This window comes from Phalacrocorax carbo, chromosome 34, assembly GCF_963921805.1.
Source record: "Phalacrocorax carbo chromosome 34, bPhaCar2.1, whole genome shotgun sequence".
Lineage (NCBI taxonomy): Eukaryota > Metazoa > Chordata > Aves > Suliformes > Phalacrocoracidae > Phalacrocorax > Phalacrocorax carbo.
In genome coordinates this window covers 363,330-380,013 of record NC_087546.1, presented here as the reverse complement: position 1 = coordinate 380,013, position 16,684 = coordinate 363,330, and the positions used below count along the sequence as shown (strand labels likewise).

Here is a 16,684-nt window from a genome sequence, read left to right as displayed (position 1 = left end):
GAAAAGTTGTGAGGGGAAAAGGAGGAAAAGTTGTGAGGGGAAAAGGAGGGAAAATTGTGAAGGAAAATGGGGGAAAAAGAGGGAAAAGTTGTGAGGGGAAAAGGAGGAAAAGTTGTGAGGGGAAAAGGAGGAAAAGTTGTGAGGGGAAAAGGAGGGAAAATTGTGAAGGAAAATGGGGGAAAAAGAGGGAAAAGTTGTGAGGGGAAAAGGAGGGAAAATTGTGAAGGAAAATGGGGGAAAAAGAGGGAAAAGTTGTGAGGGGAAAAGGAGGGAAAATTGTGAAGGAAAATGGGGGAAAAAGGAGGAAAAGTTGTGAGGGGAAAAGGAGGGAAAATTGTGAAGGAAAATGGGGGAAAAAGAGGGAAAAGTTGTGAGGGGAAAAGGGGGAAAAGTTGTGAGGGGAAAAGGAGGAAAAGTTGTGAGGGGAAAAGGAGGAAAAGCGAGATTGTGAGGGGAAAGTGGGGGGAAAAGAGGGAAAAGTGTGAGGGGGGAAAGGGAGGGAAAATGGGGGAAAAGCGTGAGGGGAAAGTGTGAGATGAGAAAATGAGAAAAAAGGAAGAGAAAGAGTGTGAGGAGCAAGAAGCGGGAAGAGCGGGAGCAGGAAGAGAAATATGTGAGGAAAAATATGGGAAAAAGGGAAAAGTGTGAGGGAGAAAAGGGAAATATGTGTGGGAAAAGGGGGGGAAGAGGGAAAAGTGTGAGAGGAAAATGGGAAAAAGAGGAAAAAAATGTGAGGGGAAAATGCGGAGAAATGGTGTTACAGCACAAGGAGAAAAGGAGGGAAATGAGAGAACTGTGAAGAAGGGAGAAGTGTGAGAGGAAAAAGGGAGGGAAAACAGAAAAACTGGAGGAAGGAAAGGGGAGAATGGGGAAAAGTGTGAGGGGGAAAAGCCTGAGGGGAAAATGGGGAAAGTGTGAGCAGAAAAAGGGAAGAAATGGGGGAAAATGGAAGGAAGTGTGAGGGGAAAATGAGGAGAAAGGAGGAAAATGGGAGGGAAAGTGTGAAGAGAGAAAAGGACAAATAATGGGTGAAGTACGGAGAGAAGGGGGAAAGAAGGGAAAAGTAAGGGAATTGGAGGGGAAAGGTGGGGAAAACGTGGGGGAAAACAAGGGAAAAGTGAAGGAATTGGAAGAAGTATGAGAGCAAAAAGTGGGGAAAAGATGAGAGCAAATGAGGGAAAATGTGAGAAGAAGGGAAAAGTGAGAGGGAAAGGAAGGAAAATATGAGGACAAAAAGCAGATGAAGTGCGAGGAGAAAAGGCGGGAAAAGTGTGAACAGAAACAGTGGGGAAAGTATGAGAAAAAATGGGGGGAAAAAAGTAAAAGTGAAGGAATTGGAGGGAAAACCGTGATGGGAACTGAGGGAAAATAACGGAAAAGTGAGGGAATTGGAGCAAAAAATGTGAGGAGAAAAGGCAGAAAAAGTGAAAGGGGAAATGTGTGTAAAGAAGGCAAAAGTGAGACAAAAGAGTGAGAGGAAAAGGTGGGGAAAACATGAGAGGAAATGTGTGGAAAGAAGGGAAAAGTGAGTGAATTGGGGGGAAAAGTGTGAAGGGGAAGGCGGGGAAAAGTGAAGATAAAAAGCAGGCGAAAAATGATGGGAAAAGACAGAGCGTGTGAGGGGAAAAAGGCGGGAAAATTGTGAGGGGAAAAAGGCGGGAAAAGTGTGAGGGGAAAAAGGCGGGAAAAGTGTGAGGGGAAAAAGGCGGGAAAAGTGTGAGGGGAAATGGGGGTAAAGAAGCAAAAAGTGAGGGAATTGGAGGGAAAAGTGTGAGGGGAAGTGGGGGAAAGGGGAAAACACGGGGGGAAACGGGGCAAATGGTGACAAGGAGGGACGTTTCTCTCACCTGAGCCCTCTGGTTTCCCTGCGGCGAGGCCGGACCCAGCTCGGGGTGAGCCGGGGGTAACCCCACGGGGGGGGCACCCACTCGTGTGGGCCCGTGGGACACCCCCCGCCCACAGGACACCCCCCCCAAGGGACACCCCCCCCCCCGATTGCCTCACATCCACACAACCCCTCGACACCGGCGGACCCTCCCCCCGCGCGACCTTTTCTCACCGTTGCCCCTTTAAGGGTGGGCGGGGCAGGGCCGGACGCGAGGCTCCTCCCACCCCGACTGGCGCCATTCCCCGCCCTTCGTACGTCACGGCGGCCAGGCCACGCCCACTCGAGCCGCGCCTCCTCCCTCTGCTCGTCCGCCCCTTCTCCTCCTCCTCCTCCTCATCTTCCTCCCCTTCCTCCTCCTCCTCCTCCTCCTCCTCCCCCGGCCCCGCCCCGCCGGGCCCCGGGACGCTGCCGAGGCCCCGGCACCGCGGGTGGGGTGAGGCCGGCATGGCCGCCCTGGGGCGGGGGGGATGAAGGACCCGGGGCGGGTGAGTGACCGGGCCGGGGAGGGGAGGGACCGAGGGTTGGGTGGGGGTGGGTCAGGGGTTGGGGAGGGGTTCAGGGGGTTGGGGAGGGGTTCGGGGGGGTCCTGGGGCGGTAGGGGCCAGGTTTGGCGGGGTGGTAGGAGGGGTTTGGGGGTCTCAGGGTTGGGGAGCGAGTTTAAGGGGGGTGTAGAGGGATTTGGGGGGGCTCAAGGGTGGGGGGGTGTGGGTTTAGGAGGGTATAGAGGGATTTGGGGGGGGCCCAGGGGTGTGTAGAGCAGGTTTAGGAGGATATAAAGGGGGTATGGGGGCGCTTAGGATTGGGGGGAGTAGGTTTAATGGGGGTGTAGAAGGATTTGGGGGGGCCCCAGGGGCGTGGGGAGTGGGTTTAAGGGGTTATAAAGGGGCTGTGGCAGGGATCAGGGTTGGGGGGAGCAGGTTTAAGGGAGTTATAGAGGGATTTTACGGGGCTCAGTAGTGTGGGGGGCGGGATCCCCATGTGGGGGTCCTCAGGGCCTTGGGGAGTGGGTTTAGGGGGGTCACAGGGATGCAGGGAGCAGATTTAGGGGGCCTAAAGGGGGTGTGGGGGGTCAGGGTTGGGGGGAGCAAGTTTAAGGTGGGTATTAGAGGAATTTTAGGGGGCTTGGGTGTGGGGGTGTGTTGGGGGGTGGGGGCAGGTTTAGGGGGGCTGTAGGAGGGTTTTGGGGGGCTCAGGGGTATGGGGGTGGGTTTGGGGGGATATAGGAGGGTGTGTGTGGGTTTGGAGGGGCAGCTTTAGGGGGTATAGAGAGGTTTTGGGGGCCTCACGGGTGGGGGGGGTGGGTTTAGGGGGTTCACGGGGATGTAGAAGGCAGATTTAGGGGAGCTAAAGTGGGTGTCAGGGGCCTCAGGGGTGGGGGGCAGGTTTAGGGAGCTATGGGGGGGGCAGGTTTAGGGGGGCTGCAGGGGGGTTTGGGGGGCCTCAGGGCCGTAGGAGCAGGTTTAGGGGGGCTATAGGAGGGTGTGGAGGTGGTCAGGGGTGTGGGGGTGGGTTTAGGGGGGTCATGGGGGTGTAGGAGTGGGTTTGGGGGGGCTATAGGCGGGTGGGGGTGCTCAGGGGTGTGGGGGTCAGGTTTAGGGGGGCTGTAGGGGGGTGTGGGGGGCCTCATTGCCATGGGAGTCACAGCCTTCAGCCTCCACAGAGGAGCCCCTCACCTGAGGGGGGGAAGGCCCCCTTTTTGGGGGTGTCAGCAACACCCATTTTGGGGGTGGGGGGGGAGGTGAGTGCCATGTGCTGTTTATCCCAGCGGAGCCGGCAGGGAAAAGCTGGGGGGAAGGCTCCTCACCCTCCTCTTCCTCCTCCCCACCCCAAACCCCAACCTTTAACCCCCACCGCCGACCTTTGACCTCTCCCTGGGTGCTGCCTGTACCCCAGGGCGGGGTGGGGGGGCTTCCCGCCCTTTCCCAGCCCCCCCCCCCCCCCCCAAAATCCAGCCCCGCGCCAGGGTTATTTTTAGGCCTCTCCTTGGCCGGGGTCGGGGCGCGGATCCGGCTCGCCGGGGCGTCGCCGGCAGGTCGATGTTTAACCCAACCGCGGGGTGGGGGTTCCCCACACCCTGTTCTTTATTTTTTTTAAGGGAGGGGGAGGGTGTGGGGGCGGTTTTACGTCTGTCTGTCTGTCCGTCCATCCCGGCAGGATAAACCCATCGCCGCCATGGCCGGCGCTTCGGTGAAGGTGGCGGTGAGAGTCCGGCCGTTCAACGCTCGGGAAAGCAGCCGACAAGCCAAGTGCGTCATCCAGATGCAAGGAAACACCACCTGTGAGTGTGTGGGGGTTGGGGTTTTTTTTTTGGGGGGGGGACACCCCCATAAACTGGGGGGACACGGCATAGAGCCCCCCCACCCCCATTTTTTTATCCCCTCCCCACCTCCGTCCTTGTCCCCGCGGCACCGTCCTGGCCGCCGGCCCGGAGAACCAGCTGCCACCGCCGGGATATAAATAACCCCCGAACGATGGCAAAGGGGGGGCCCCGGGGGTGATGTGGGGGGGTCACGGTGTCCCCCCAACACCTCCCCCACCCCCCCAAACCCCAAAACAGGCATCACCAACCCCAAACTCCCCAAAGATGCCACCAAACGCTTCGCTTTCGACTACTCGTACTGGTCCCACACCTCGGTGAGTACCGGGGGGGGTTCGGCGGGGGGATGTGGGGTGCAGGGGGGACACGGGGGGGTCCCTAATCCCCCCCCCCCCCCCCCCGCAGGAGGAGGACCCCCACTTCGCCTCGCAACGCCGCGTCTACCAGGACATCGGGGAGGAGATGCTGCTTCACGCTTTCGAGGGCTACAACGTCTGCGTCCTCGCCTACGGCCAAACCGGCGCCGGCAAATCCTACACCATGATGGGGAGGCAGGAGGCCGGCCAGCAGGGAATCATCCCCCAGGTTTCTTTGGGGGGCTTTCGGAGGGGTTTTGGGGGGGCTCGGAGGGGTTTTTGGGGGGCTGGAACCCCCCCCACCCCCCAAACTCCGGCTCAGCGCCGCTCGCCCCCAGCTCTGCGAGGATCTCTTCGCCCGCGTCGGCCGCGAGGGATCCCCCGATCTCACCTTCTCCGTGGAGGTGAGTTTTTTGGGGCCCCCCCCAACTGTGGACCCCCCCATTTAGGGGCTTTGGGGGTTCAGGGTGGGCCCCTTTATCTCACAGACCCCCCCCTGCCCTGGGGGTGTGTGGGTTCAGTGGGTATGTCCCTCCTAGCCCCCCCCCTCCCCCCAGCAATATGGGGGTTCAGGCCAGCCCCCCCACCTCCCCCCAGCCTCCCACCCCAGCCTTTGGAGGTTCAGCTCCTCCCTCCCACCCTGGGGGTTCAGGGGTTCACCCCCCACAAGTTTGGGGGTTCACCTGCCCCCCACCCCAACATTTTGGGGGCTCAGCTGTCCCCCTGCCCCAGCGGTTTGGGGGTTCCCCCACCATCAGTTTGGGGGTTCACCCTCCCAAGTCCCCCATCAGTTTGGGGGTTCACCCCCTCACCACTTCGGGGTCTCCCCCATCAGTTTGGGGGGTCCCCACCCCATCAGTCTGGGGGTTCAGCTTCCCCCACCCCAGTGGTTTGGGGGATCCCCCCTCATCTTTTTAGGGGTTCACCCTCCTGACTCCCACATCAGTTTGGGGGTTCACCCACCCCCTCATGCCCCATTAATTTGGGGCTTCCCCCTCATCTTTTTGAGGGTTCACCCCCTCACCAGTTCGGGGTTCCCCCCCAACAGTTTGGAGGTTCCCCCTTATCTTTTTTGGGATTCACTCTCCCAAATTCCCCATCAGTTTGGGGGCTCCCCCCCATCAGTTTGGGGGTTCACCCACTCCCCTCCCCATCACTTTGGGGGTTCACTCCTTCACCATTTCGTGGCCACCCCCCTCATTTCGGGGGCTCCCCCCTTCAGTTTGGGGGTGCCCCCCTCCCTCACCGTTTCGGGGGCTCCCCCCTCAGGTGAGCTACATGGAGATCTACTGCGAGCGGGTGCGGGACCTGCTGAACCCCAAAAGCCGGGGGGGGCTGCGGGTGCGGGAGCACCCCCTGATGGGCCCCTACGTCCAGGACCTCTCCCGCCTGGCCGTCACCTCCTTCGAGGACATCGCCGACCTGATGGACAGCGGCAACAAGGCCAGGTTGGGGGGACGGAGGGATGGACAGGCGGACAGGGGACAACCCCGTCACCCGGGGGGCCCCCCCAAACCCCTCCCCTAGCCCACCGGTGTCCCCTCCCTCCCCCCAGGACGGTGGCGGCCACCAACATGAATGAGACGAGCAGCCGCTCGCACGCCGTCTTCACCATCGTCTTCACCCAGCGCCGCCACGACCGCCTCACCGACCTCCACACCGAGAAGGTGACGCCGCGCCCCCGGAGCCCCCCAGAATCCCCCCCGGAGCCCCCCAGAATCCCCCCCGGAGCCCCCCAGAATCCCACCGCCTCAGGCCTGGCCCGAATCCTGCCCCAAATCCTCCTGAATCCTCCTGATTTCCCCCCAAATCCTCCTGAATCCCCCCCTGGAACCCCCCAGAATCCCCCCCAGTCCCCCAAAATCCCACCAAATCTTCCCCAAATCCCACCAAAACCCCTCAAATCCTCCTGAATCCCCCCAAATCCCACTAAATCCTCCTGAATCCCCCCCAAATCCCCCCCAGTCCCCCCAAAATCCCGCCAAATCTCCCCCAAACTCCCGCCCCCTCAGGCCTGGCCAAAATCCTGCCCCAAATCCTCCTGAATCCTGCCCCAAATCCTCCTGAATCCCCCCCAAATCCCTCTAAATCCTCCTGAATCCCCCCCAAATCCCCCCAAATCCTCCTGAATCCCCCCAAATCCACCTGAATCCCCCCAAATCCCCTCAAATCCACCTGAATCCCTGCCAAATCTACCTGAATCCCACCAAAACCTTCCAAGTCCACCTGAATCCCCCCAAATCCCACCAAAACCCCCCAAGCTGCCCCCAAAACCCCCCAAATCCACCTGAATTCCTGCCAAATTCCTCCCAAATCCACCTGAATCCCACCGAAATCCCCCCAATCCCACAAAATCCCCCTAAATGCACCTAAATCCCCTAAAATACCCCTAAAATCACAGCCAAAGCCCCCCAATCCCCCTAAAATGCCCCCAATTCCCCCAAATCCCTCCAAAATTCCCCCAAATCTCCTCAACCATCCCCAAATTCCTCCCAAATGCCCTGAACCCCCGCGACTCCCCCCAAATCCCCTCAGTGCCCCCCAAATTCCTCCCAAATTCCCCCCAGACCCCCCCAAACCCCCCCTGGGCCCCCCCAGGTCAGCCGGATCAGCCTGGTGGACCTGGCCGGCAGCGAGCGCGCCGACGCCTCGGGGGCCAAGGGCACCCGCCTGAAGGTGAGGGAAATCGAGGGGAGGGGTTTGGGGGGGGACCCCGGACCCCCAAAGGGGGGTGTCTGTGGGGTGACGACCCCCCTTAGCCTTCCTCCTCCTCCTCCTCCCCAGGAAGGTGCCAACATCAACAAGTCTCTGACCACGCTGGGGAAAGTCATCTCCACCCTGGCCGAGGCGGTGAGTTTGGGGGGGCCGGGCGGGGGTCTCGTCCCCCTCCCCGGACCCCTGGGGCCCCTTATTTTGGGGGAGGGGCGCAAACGACCCCCACCCCCAAATCCCTCCCCGTAGCAGAACAGCAAGAAGAAGAAGCCGGATTTCATCCCGTACCGGGACTCGGTGCTGACCTGGCTGCTGAAGGAGAGCCTGGGTGAGTTGAGGAGGGGTTTTGGGGGGTCTGGGGGGGGTGGGGGGAGGTTTTTGGGGTGCCCCTGAGCCCCCCTAACCCCCTCCTCACCCTCTCCCCGCAGGCGGGAACTCCCGCACGGCCATGATCGCGGCGCTGAGCCCGGCCGACATCAACTACGAGGAGACGCTCAGCACCCTGCGGTGAGGGGGCGTCCCGGGGTGGGGGTGGGGGGCTCAGGGGGTGGGGTTTCCTTTTGGGGGGGGGGGTCCCAGCCCTGCTCCTGGCCCCCCCCCAGCTACGCCGACCGCACCAAGCAGATCCGGTGCCACGCGGTGATCAACGAGGATCCCAACGCCCGCCTGATCCGGGAGCTGAGGCAGGAGGTGACGCGGCTGCGGGAGCTGCTCTGCGCCCAGGGGCTGGCCCACGCCCTCGCGCCCCCCCCCGCCGGTGAGCCGGGGGGCAGAGGGGCTGGGGGGGGATTTGGGGGGGCTGGGGGGCAGAGGGAGGGGGTTTGGGGGGATTTGGGGGGTCTGGGGGGCAGAGGGAGGGGGTTTGGGGGGATTTGGGGGGTCTGGGGAGCAGAGGGAGGGGGTTGGGGAGGATTTGGGGGGCAGAAGGAGGGGGTTTGGGGGGTCGGGGGAGCAGAGGGGGGGTTTGGGGGGCTGGGGGACGGAGGGAGGGGGTTTGGGGGGTCTGGGGGACAGAGGGAGGGGGTTTGGGTGGATTTGGGGGGTCTGGGGGGCAGAGGGAGGGTGTTTCGTGGATTTGGGGGGTCTGGGGGACAGAGGGAGGGGGTTGGGGAGGATTTGGGGGGCAGAAGGAGGGGGTTTGGGGGGTCTGGGGGGACAGAGGGAGGGGGTTTGGTTGGATTTGGGGGGTCTGGGGGGCAGAGGGAGGGGGGTTTGGGGGGATTTGGGGGGTCTGGGGGGTCTGGGGGGCAGAGGGAGGAGGTGTGGGTGGGATTTGGGGGGCAGAGGGAGGGGGGTTTGGGGGCGCAGGTGCAGGAGGGGGCTCCCAGCCCCCCCCCGACCCCCCATTTCCCCTCCCCCAGGCGTGAGCGTGGCCGCAGACCCCCCCCGCGCCCCCCCCCGCTGCGCCCCCTCTCAACGGGGGGCCGGAGCCGCTGCCCCCCCTCGGCCCCGCGGAGGCCATGGAGCGGCTGCAGGTGACCCCAAAACACACCCCAGCCCCTGCCCCGCCCCGGGGGACCCCCCCCCAAATCGTGGGGACCCCCCCAAATCGTGGGGACCCCCCCCCAAATCGTGGGGACCCCCCCCAAATCGCGCCCCCCCCCCCCCCCCCCAGGAGACAGAGAAAATCATCGCGGAGCTGAACGAGACGTGGGAGGAGAAGCTGCGCAGGACGGAGGCGCTGCGCCTGGAGCGGTGAGGGGGGGCCCCCCAACAGCCCCCCCACGGGCCCCCCAAACCCTTGTGCCCCCCCAACACCCCCCTGACTCCCCCAACAGCCCCCCAAAACTCGCCAATGCCCCCCCAGACCCCCCCAAAACCCCCAACACCCCTCACACTGCATCCCAGACCTCCCTGACCCCCCCAGACCCCCCGGTACCCCCCCCCAAACCCCCTCAGCCCCCCAAACCCCACCAGTGCCCCCCCAGTCCTCCAAAACCCCCCCGGTGCCCCCCAAACCCCCCCAGCCTTCCACAGCCCCCCAAAACCCTGTGCCCGGCAAATCCCTCCAGCCTTTCAGCCCCCCCAAAAAACTCCTCCTGCTGCACCCCAGATCCCCCAACAGCCCCCCAAAACCCCCCGGTGCCCCCCCCCAGCCCTCCACAGCCCCCCAAACCCCCCCTGTGCCCCCCCAAACCCCCTGGTGCCCCCCACAGCCCTCCACAGCCCCCCAAACCCCCCCAGTGCCCCCCCCCCAGCCCTCCAAACCCCCCCAAACCCCCCCGGTGCCCCCCCAAACCCCCTGGTGCCCCCCCAAACCCCCTGGTGCCCCCCACAGCCCTCCACAGCCCCCCAAACCCCCCCAGTGCCCCCCCCCCCCAGCCCTCCAAAGCCCCCCAAACCCCCCCGGTGCCCCCCCAAACCCCCCGGTGCCCCCCCAGGGAGGCGCTGCTGGCCGAGATGGGGGTCGCTCTGCGGGAGGACGGCGGCACCGTCGGCGTCTTCTCCCCTAAAAAGGTGAGTTGGGGGGGGAGGGTGGTTGGGGGGGGTCCCCTAAACCCCACCCCGCCCCCCAGGCCATGGGGCACTTCCCTCCGAGCCCTGACTCTGGGTTTTTTGGGGTCCCCCCCCCAAAGACCCCCCACTTGGTGAACCTCAACGAGGACCCGCTGATGTCCGAGTGCCTCCTCTACCACATCAAAGACGGCGTGACCAGGTGAGGGGGTCTTGGGGGGCCCCCCAAACCCCCCAGAGCCCCCCCCAACCCCTCAGAGCCCCTCTAAACCCCACAGTGACCCCCCGAAACCCCTCTGACCCCCCCAATTTGCTGTGCCCCCCCCCAAGGGTGGGCCAAGTGGACGTGGACATCAAGCTGTCGGGGCCGTTCATCAGGGAGCAGCACTGCCTCTTCCGCAGCCGCCCCGACCCCTCGGGCGAAGGTGGGCAATTATGGGGGGGGGCACCGGATTTTGGGGTGCCCCCCCCTTCTCCTGGCCCCCCTCTGAACCCCCTAACTCCTCTTTCTCCCCCCACCCCCCCCCCCAAATGCTGGCACTGGAGCAGGTCACCGCAGCCCCCCCCAGGTACCCCCCATGCCGGCGGGAGAGGGGCCCTAAGGGGGGGTGGGGGGGGGTGGGGGTGGTTTGGGGGGGTGGGGGGGGGATTTGGGGTACCCCCACCCCCGTTTTACCAGTGTCGTAACCCCCCAATCCCCCCCCCAAAAGTGGTGGTGACGCTTGAGCCGTGCGAGGGGGCCGAGACCTACGTCAATGGGAAGCAGGTGACGGAGCCGGTGGTCCTCAAGTCGGGTAGGGACCCCCCAGATCCCCCCCAGATCCCCCCGTGACCCCCCAGATCCCCCCCAGATCCCTGTGTGACCCCCCAGATCCCCCCAAATCCCTGTGTGACCCCCCAGATCCCCCCCAGATCCCTGTGTGACCCCCCAGATCCCCCCAAATCCCTGTGTGACCCCCCAGATCCCCCCCAGATCCCCCCGTGACCCCCCAGATCCCCCCCAGATCCCCCCGTGACCCCCCAGATCCCCCCCAATCCCCCGCAAATCCCTGAGTGAGCCCCCAGATCCCCCCCAGATCCCCACAAATCCCCCACAAATCCCTGTGTGACCCCCCAGATCCCCCCCAGATCCCCCCAAATCCCCGTGTATCCCCCCCAGATCCCCGTGTATCCCCCCAATCCCTCCCCAAACCCCCTGTACCCCCCCAATCCCCCCGTGTCCCCCCCCGCCGGGGTCCCAGCCCCCTGGCCGCCTCCCCTCCCCCAGGCCACCGCCTCGTTCTGGGGAAGAACCACGTGTTCCGCTTCACGCACCCGGAGCAGGCGCGGCGGCAGCGGGGCCGGGGGCCCCCCGCGCCCCCCCCCGAGCCCCCCCCCGACTGGAACCTGGCGCAGCGGGAGCTGCTGGAGCTGCAGGGCATCGACATGCGCCTCGAGATGGAGCGCAGGTGGCGCCCGGGGGCCCGCGGGGACCCTCGGGGATGGTTGGGGACCCTCGGGGACCCTTGGGGACACTTTGGGGGATGCTCAGGGATGGTTGGGGACCCTCGGGGATGGTTGGGGACCCTCGGGGACCCTTGGGGACACTTTGGGGGACCCTCAGGGATGGTTGGGGACCCTCGGGGACCCTTGGGGACACTTTGGGGGACGCTCAGGGATGGTTGGGGACCCTTGGGGACCCTTGGGGACACTTTGGGGGACCCTCAGGGATGGTTGGGGACCCTCGGGGACCCTTGGGGACACTTTGGGGGACGCTCAGGGATGGTTGGGGACCCTTGGGGACCCTTGGGGACACTTTGGGGGACCCTCAGGGATGGTTGGGGACCCTTGGGGACACTTTGGGGGACCCTCGGGGATGGTTGGGGACCCTCGGGGACCCTTGGGGACACTTTGGGGGACGCTCAGGGATGGTTGGGGACCCTTGGGGACCCTTGGGGACACTTTGGGGGACCCTCAGGGATGGTTGGGGACCCTCGGGGACCCTTGGGGACACTTTGGGGGACGCTCAGGGATGGTTGGGGACCCTTGGGGACACTTTGGGGGACCCTCGGGGATGGTTGGGGACCCTTGGGGACCCTTGGGGACACTTTGGGGGACCCTCAGGGATGGTTGGGGACCCTTGGGGACACGTTGGGGGACCCTCGGGGATGGTTGGGGACCCTCGGGGACCCTTGGGGACACTTTGGGGGACCCTCAGGGATGGTTGGGGACCCTCGGGGACCCTTGGGGACACTTTGGGGGACCCTCAGGGATGGTTGGGGACCCTCGGGGACCCTTGGGGACCCTTGGGGACACTTTGGGGGACCCTCAGGGATGGTTGGGGACCCTCGGGGACACTTGGGGACACTTTGGGGGACCCTCGGGGATGGTTGGGGACCCTCGGGGACACTTGGGGACACTTTGGGGGACCCTCAGGGATGGTTGGGGACCCTCGGGGACCCTTGGGGACACTTTGGGGGACGCTCAGGGATGGTTGGGGACCCTTGGGGACACTTTGGGGGACCCTCGGGGATGGTTGGGGACCCTCGGGGACACTTGGGGACACTTTGGGGGACCCTCGGGGATGGTTGGGGACCCTTGGGGACACGTTGGGGACCCTCGGGCATGCTTTGGGGGACCCTTGGGGACTCTTTGGGGACCCTCAGGGATGCTTTGGGGGACCCTCAGGGATGGTTGGGGACCCTTGGGGACACTTTGGGGACATTTTGGGACACTTGGGACCCTTAGAGGACCCTTGGGGGACATTTTGGGGGCACCTGGGGACGCTTTGGGGACCCTCGGGGACACTTTGGGGACATTTTGGAGACATCTGGGGACCCCTGGGGACGCTTTGGGGACCCTCGGGGACACTTTGGGGACATCTGGGGACCCCTGGGGACGCTTTGGGGACCCTGGGGGACAGTTGGGGACCCCCCGTCGCCCCCCACAGGCTGCAGGACCTGGAGAACCAGCACCGGCGGGAGAAGGACGAGGCGGAGCCGGAGCCGCAGCGGGTGGTGAGGGGCCGCGGCGCGGCTGTCCCCTGGGTGCTGGGGTGTCCCCGGGTGTCCCCTGGGTGCTGGGGTGTCCCCGGGTGTCCCCCGGGTGTCCCCAGGTGTCCCCTGGGTGCTGGGGTGTCCCCGGGTGTCCCCTGGGTGCTGCGGTGTCACTGGGTGTCCCCTGGGTGCTGGGGTGTCCCCGGGTGTCCCCCGGGTGTCCCCAGGTGTCCCCCGGGTGTCACTGGGTGTCCCCTGGGTGCTGGGGTGTCCCCGGGTGTCCCCCGGGTGTCCCCTGGGTGTCCCCTGGGTGCTGGGGTGTCCCCGGGTGTCCCCCGGGTGTCCCCAGGTGTCCCCTGGGTGCTGGGGTGTCCCCGGGTGTCCCCTGGGTGCTGGGGTGTCCCCGGGTGTCCCCCGGGTGTCCCCTGGGTGTCCCCTGGGTGCTGCGGTGTCCCCGGGTGTCCCCTGGGTGCTGGGGTGTCCCCGGGTGTCCCCTGGGTGCTGGGGTGTCACTGGGTGTCCCCCGGGTGTCCCCAGGTGTCCCCTGGGTGCTGCGGTGTCCCCGGGTGTCCCCTGGGTGCGGGGGTGTCACTGGGTGTCCCCTGGGTGCGGGGGTGTCCCCGGGTGTCCCCTGGGTGCTGCGGTGTCACTGGGTGTCCCCTGGGTGCTGGGGTGTCCCCGGGTGTCCCCCGGGTGTCCCCAGGTGTCCCCTGGGTGTCCCGTGGGTGCTGGGGTGTCACTGGGTGTCCCCAGGTGTCCCCTGGGTGTCCCGTGGGTGCTGGGGTGTCACTGGGTGTCCCCAGGTGTCCCCTGGGTGTCCCGTGGGTGCTGGGGTGTCACTGGGTGTCCCCAGGTGTCCCCTGGGTGTCCCGTGGGTGCTGGGGTGTCACTGGGTGTCCCCTGGGTGTCCCCGGGTGACCCCTGGGTGTCCCGTGGGTGCTGGGGTGTCACTGGGTGTCCCCTGGGTGTCCCCGGGTGACCCCTGGGTGTCCCGTGGGTGCTGGGGTGTCACTGGGTGTCCCCTGGGTGTCCCCAGGTGTACCCTGGGTGTCCCGTGGGTGCTGGGGTGTCACTGGGTGTCCCCTGGGTGTCCCCAGGTGTACCCTGGGTGTCCCGTGGGTGCTGGGGTGTCACTGGGTGTCCCCTGGGTATCTCTGGGTGTCCCCTGGGTGTCCCCAGATGTCCCCTGGGTCCCTCTGCATGTGTTTTGGGTGTCCCTGGGTGTCCCCTGAGTGTCCTGTGGGTGCTGGGGTGTCCCCCGGGTGTCCCTGGGTGACCCTGGGTGTCCTTTGGGTCCCCCAAGAGTCCCCTGGGTGTCCCCGGGTGTCCCCTGGGTCCCGCTGCCTGTCTTTTGGGTGTCCCTGGGTGACCCGTGGGTGTCCCCCGGGTGTCCCTGGGTGACCCCAACCCCTCCCCCCCCCCCCCCGCAGCACCCCGCCGCCGCCCACCCCCTCATCGCCCCCCTCGGGCCGCCGCCGGGCCCCGCCGCGCCGCCCCCCCGCGCCCCCCCCCCCGCCGCCGCCCCCCCGCCGCCGCGAGCCCCTGCGCGTCTACCAGATCCCGCAGCGGCGGCGGGGGGCGGCGCGGGGCCCCCCCGAGGCGGAGGCGGCGGGGGCGGAGGTGGAGGGGCTGCGCGCCCACCTGGCCCGGCTGGCGGGGGTCCTGCGGGAGGTGAGGCGGCAGAGCAGCGCCAAGGAGGAGCAGCTCCGCGCCCTGCGCCGCCGCCTCGGCGAGATGGAGCGCGTCGTCCCGCTGCCGCCGGTGAGACGCGGCCCGCCCCACGGCCTGCCCCACGGCCCGCCCCACGGCCTGCCCCATGGACTGCCCCACGGCCCGCCCCACGGCCTGCCCCACGGCCTGCCCCATGGACTGCCCCACGGCCCGCCCCACGGCCTGCCCCACGGCCTGCCCCACGGCCTGCCCCACGGACTGCCCCACGGCCCGCCCCACGGCCTGCCCCACGGCCTGCCCCACGGCCCGCCCCACGGCCCGCCCCATGGACTGCCCCACGGCCTGCCCCACGGCCTGCCCCACGGCCCGCCCCACGGCCCGCCCCACGGCCTGCCCCACGGCCTGCCCCACGGCCTGCCCCACGGCCCGCCCCACGGCCTGCCCCACGGCCTGCCCAACAGTGTGTCCCACGGCCTGCCCCACGGCCTGCCCCACGGCCTGCCCCACGGCCCGCCCCACGGCCTGCCCCACGGCCTGCCCAACAGTGTGTCCCATGGCCTGCCCCGCGGCCTGCCCCACGGCCCGCCCCACGGCCCGCCCCACGGCCCGCCCCACGGCCTGCCCCACGGCCTGCCCAACAGTGTGTCCCATGGCCTGCCCCGCGGCCTGCCCCACGGCCTGCCCCACAGTGTGTCCCGCGGCCTGCCCCACGGCCTGCCCCACAGTGTGTCCCACGGCCTGCCCCACGGCCTGCCCCACGGCCCGCCCCACGGCCTGCCCCACGGCCTGCCCCACAGTGTGTCCCACGGCCTGCCCCGTGGCCTGCCCCATGGCCCACCCCACAGTGTGTCCCACAGCCTGTCCCATAGCCCACCCAACAGTGTGTCCCATGGCCTGCCCCACGGCCTGCCCCATGGCCTGCCCCATGGCCCGCCCCACAGTGTGTCCCACGGCCTGTCCCATAGCCCGCCCAACAGTGTGTCCCATGGCCTGCCCCGCGGCCTGCCCCATAGCCTGCCCCACAGTGTGTCCCATGGCCCGCCCCACAGTGTGTCCCATGGCCTGTCCCATGGCCTGCCCCATGGCCTGCCCCACTGTGTGTCCCACGGCCTGCCCCACAGCATGGCCTGCCCCACAGACTGCCCTATGGCATGGCGTGCCCTGCAGCCTGCCCCCAGCCTGCCCCACAGACTGCCCTGCAGTGTGCCCCATGGCCTGCCCCACAGCACACCCCATGGTGTGCCCTGCAGCCAGCCCCATAGCATGATCCAGGGCCTGCCCCGCAGCGTGCCCCGCATTGGCCCGCAGGGCCCTGGTGGGGGTCCTGCCTGCCCCACATCTCCCTATAGAGCACTGGGGCGTCCTGCCTGCCCCCCCATCACCCCCCAGCCCCCTGACATGTGTCCTTCTTCCCCCCCCACACCCCCCTCGACCCCTCCCTCCCCCCAGCGCCCCCCTAACCCCCCTCTCCCCCCTCCCCCCAAGCAGGAGGAGGACGCCGAGGCCTCGCCCCCCCCTCCGGACTCTCCCCCGGCGGACGCAGGCGGGGGGTCCCCGCCTTCCTCCCCCTCCCCCCGCCCCTCCTCCTCCTCCTCGGCGGCCGCCCGCCTGTGCCGCCTCATGGCGCAGGACCCGGCGTTCCGGCGGGGGCGGCTGCGATGGCTGCGCCAGGAGCAGGCGCGGCACGGGGGGGGCGGGGGGCTGCACCCCCCCCGCGCCCCCCCGCCGCCTCGCCCCTCCCCCCCAGGACTGTAAGCTGCGCTTCCCCTTTAAGAGCAACCCCCAACACCGCCTGGCGTGGGGGGCCGCCCCTCCCCCCCACGAGGACGACGCCCCCACCCCTCTTTCGGGGCGCCCCCGGCGGGGGTCTCTGGATGGGGGGGCTCCCCCTCCCCCCTCCGGCGACACCCCCCCTCCCCCCCGCGTGCGCCGCCAGCGCTCCGCCCCCGACCTGAAGGGGCGTGGCCCCCCTGCCTAGGGGGTGCGGGGGGGGGAGGGGGGTGGGGGGAGCTGCTGGAGGAGCCCCCCTCCCCTCCCCCCATGGACAATCAGGGCTCAGCTGCCCCTCCCCCCCCCAGTGAGGGGGGCCCCTCCCCCCCCCCAGTGAGGGGGGCCCCTCCCCCCAATGGAGGGGAGCCCCGAATTAAAGAGGAACCCCCGAGCGAAGGGGGGGAGGTGCCGCCTCCGTCGCTGTTCTGCACGTGTAGTGCCTCGCCCCGCCCCCTCCGCCACGTCACCGCCGCGCCCCGCCCCCTCCAGCTTGGCAGCTGGAGGCCCCGCCCCCAGGCCGACCCCTAAAGGCGGCTCCGCC

General features: G+C 67.1%; 1 protein-coding gene across 1 annotated transcript; it reads left to right on the top strand.

Moving 5' to 3' along the window:
• Positions 1-2,159: 2,159 nt before the first annotated feature.
• Positions 2,160-16,569, top strand: LOC135310354 (kinesin-like protein KIF1C). Its single transcript, XM_064437606.1, is given in 24 exon segments — positions 2,160-2,373; positions 4,043-4,166; positions 4,446-4,522; positions 4,611-4,790; positions 4,900-4,965; positions 5,831-6,009; positions 6,117-6,228; positions 7,160-7,237; positions 7,346-7,411; positions 7,526-7,601; positions 7,702-7,780; positions 7,876-8,030; positions 8,635-8,723; positions 8,725-8,748; positions 8,889-8,968; positions 9,655-9,730; positions 9,850-9,929; positions 10,058-10,152; positions 10,438-10,521; positions 10,995-11,175; positions 12,657-12,890; positions 14,133-14,463; positions 15,859-16,086; positions 16,088-16,569. Coding segments are annotated over 24 exon segments (2,976 nt in total). The 5' UTR covers positions 2,160-2,355; the 3' UTR covers positions 16,352-16,569.
• Positions 16,570-16,684: the final 115 nt, after the last annotated feature.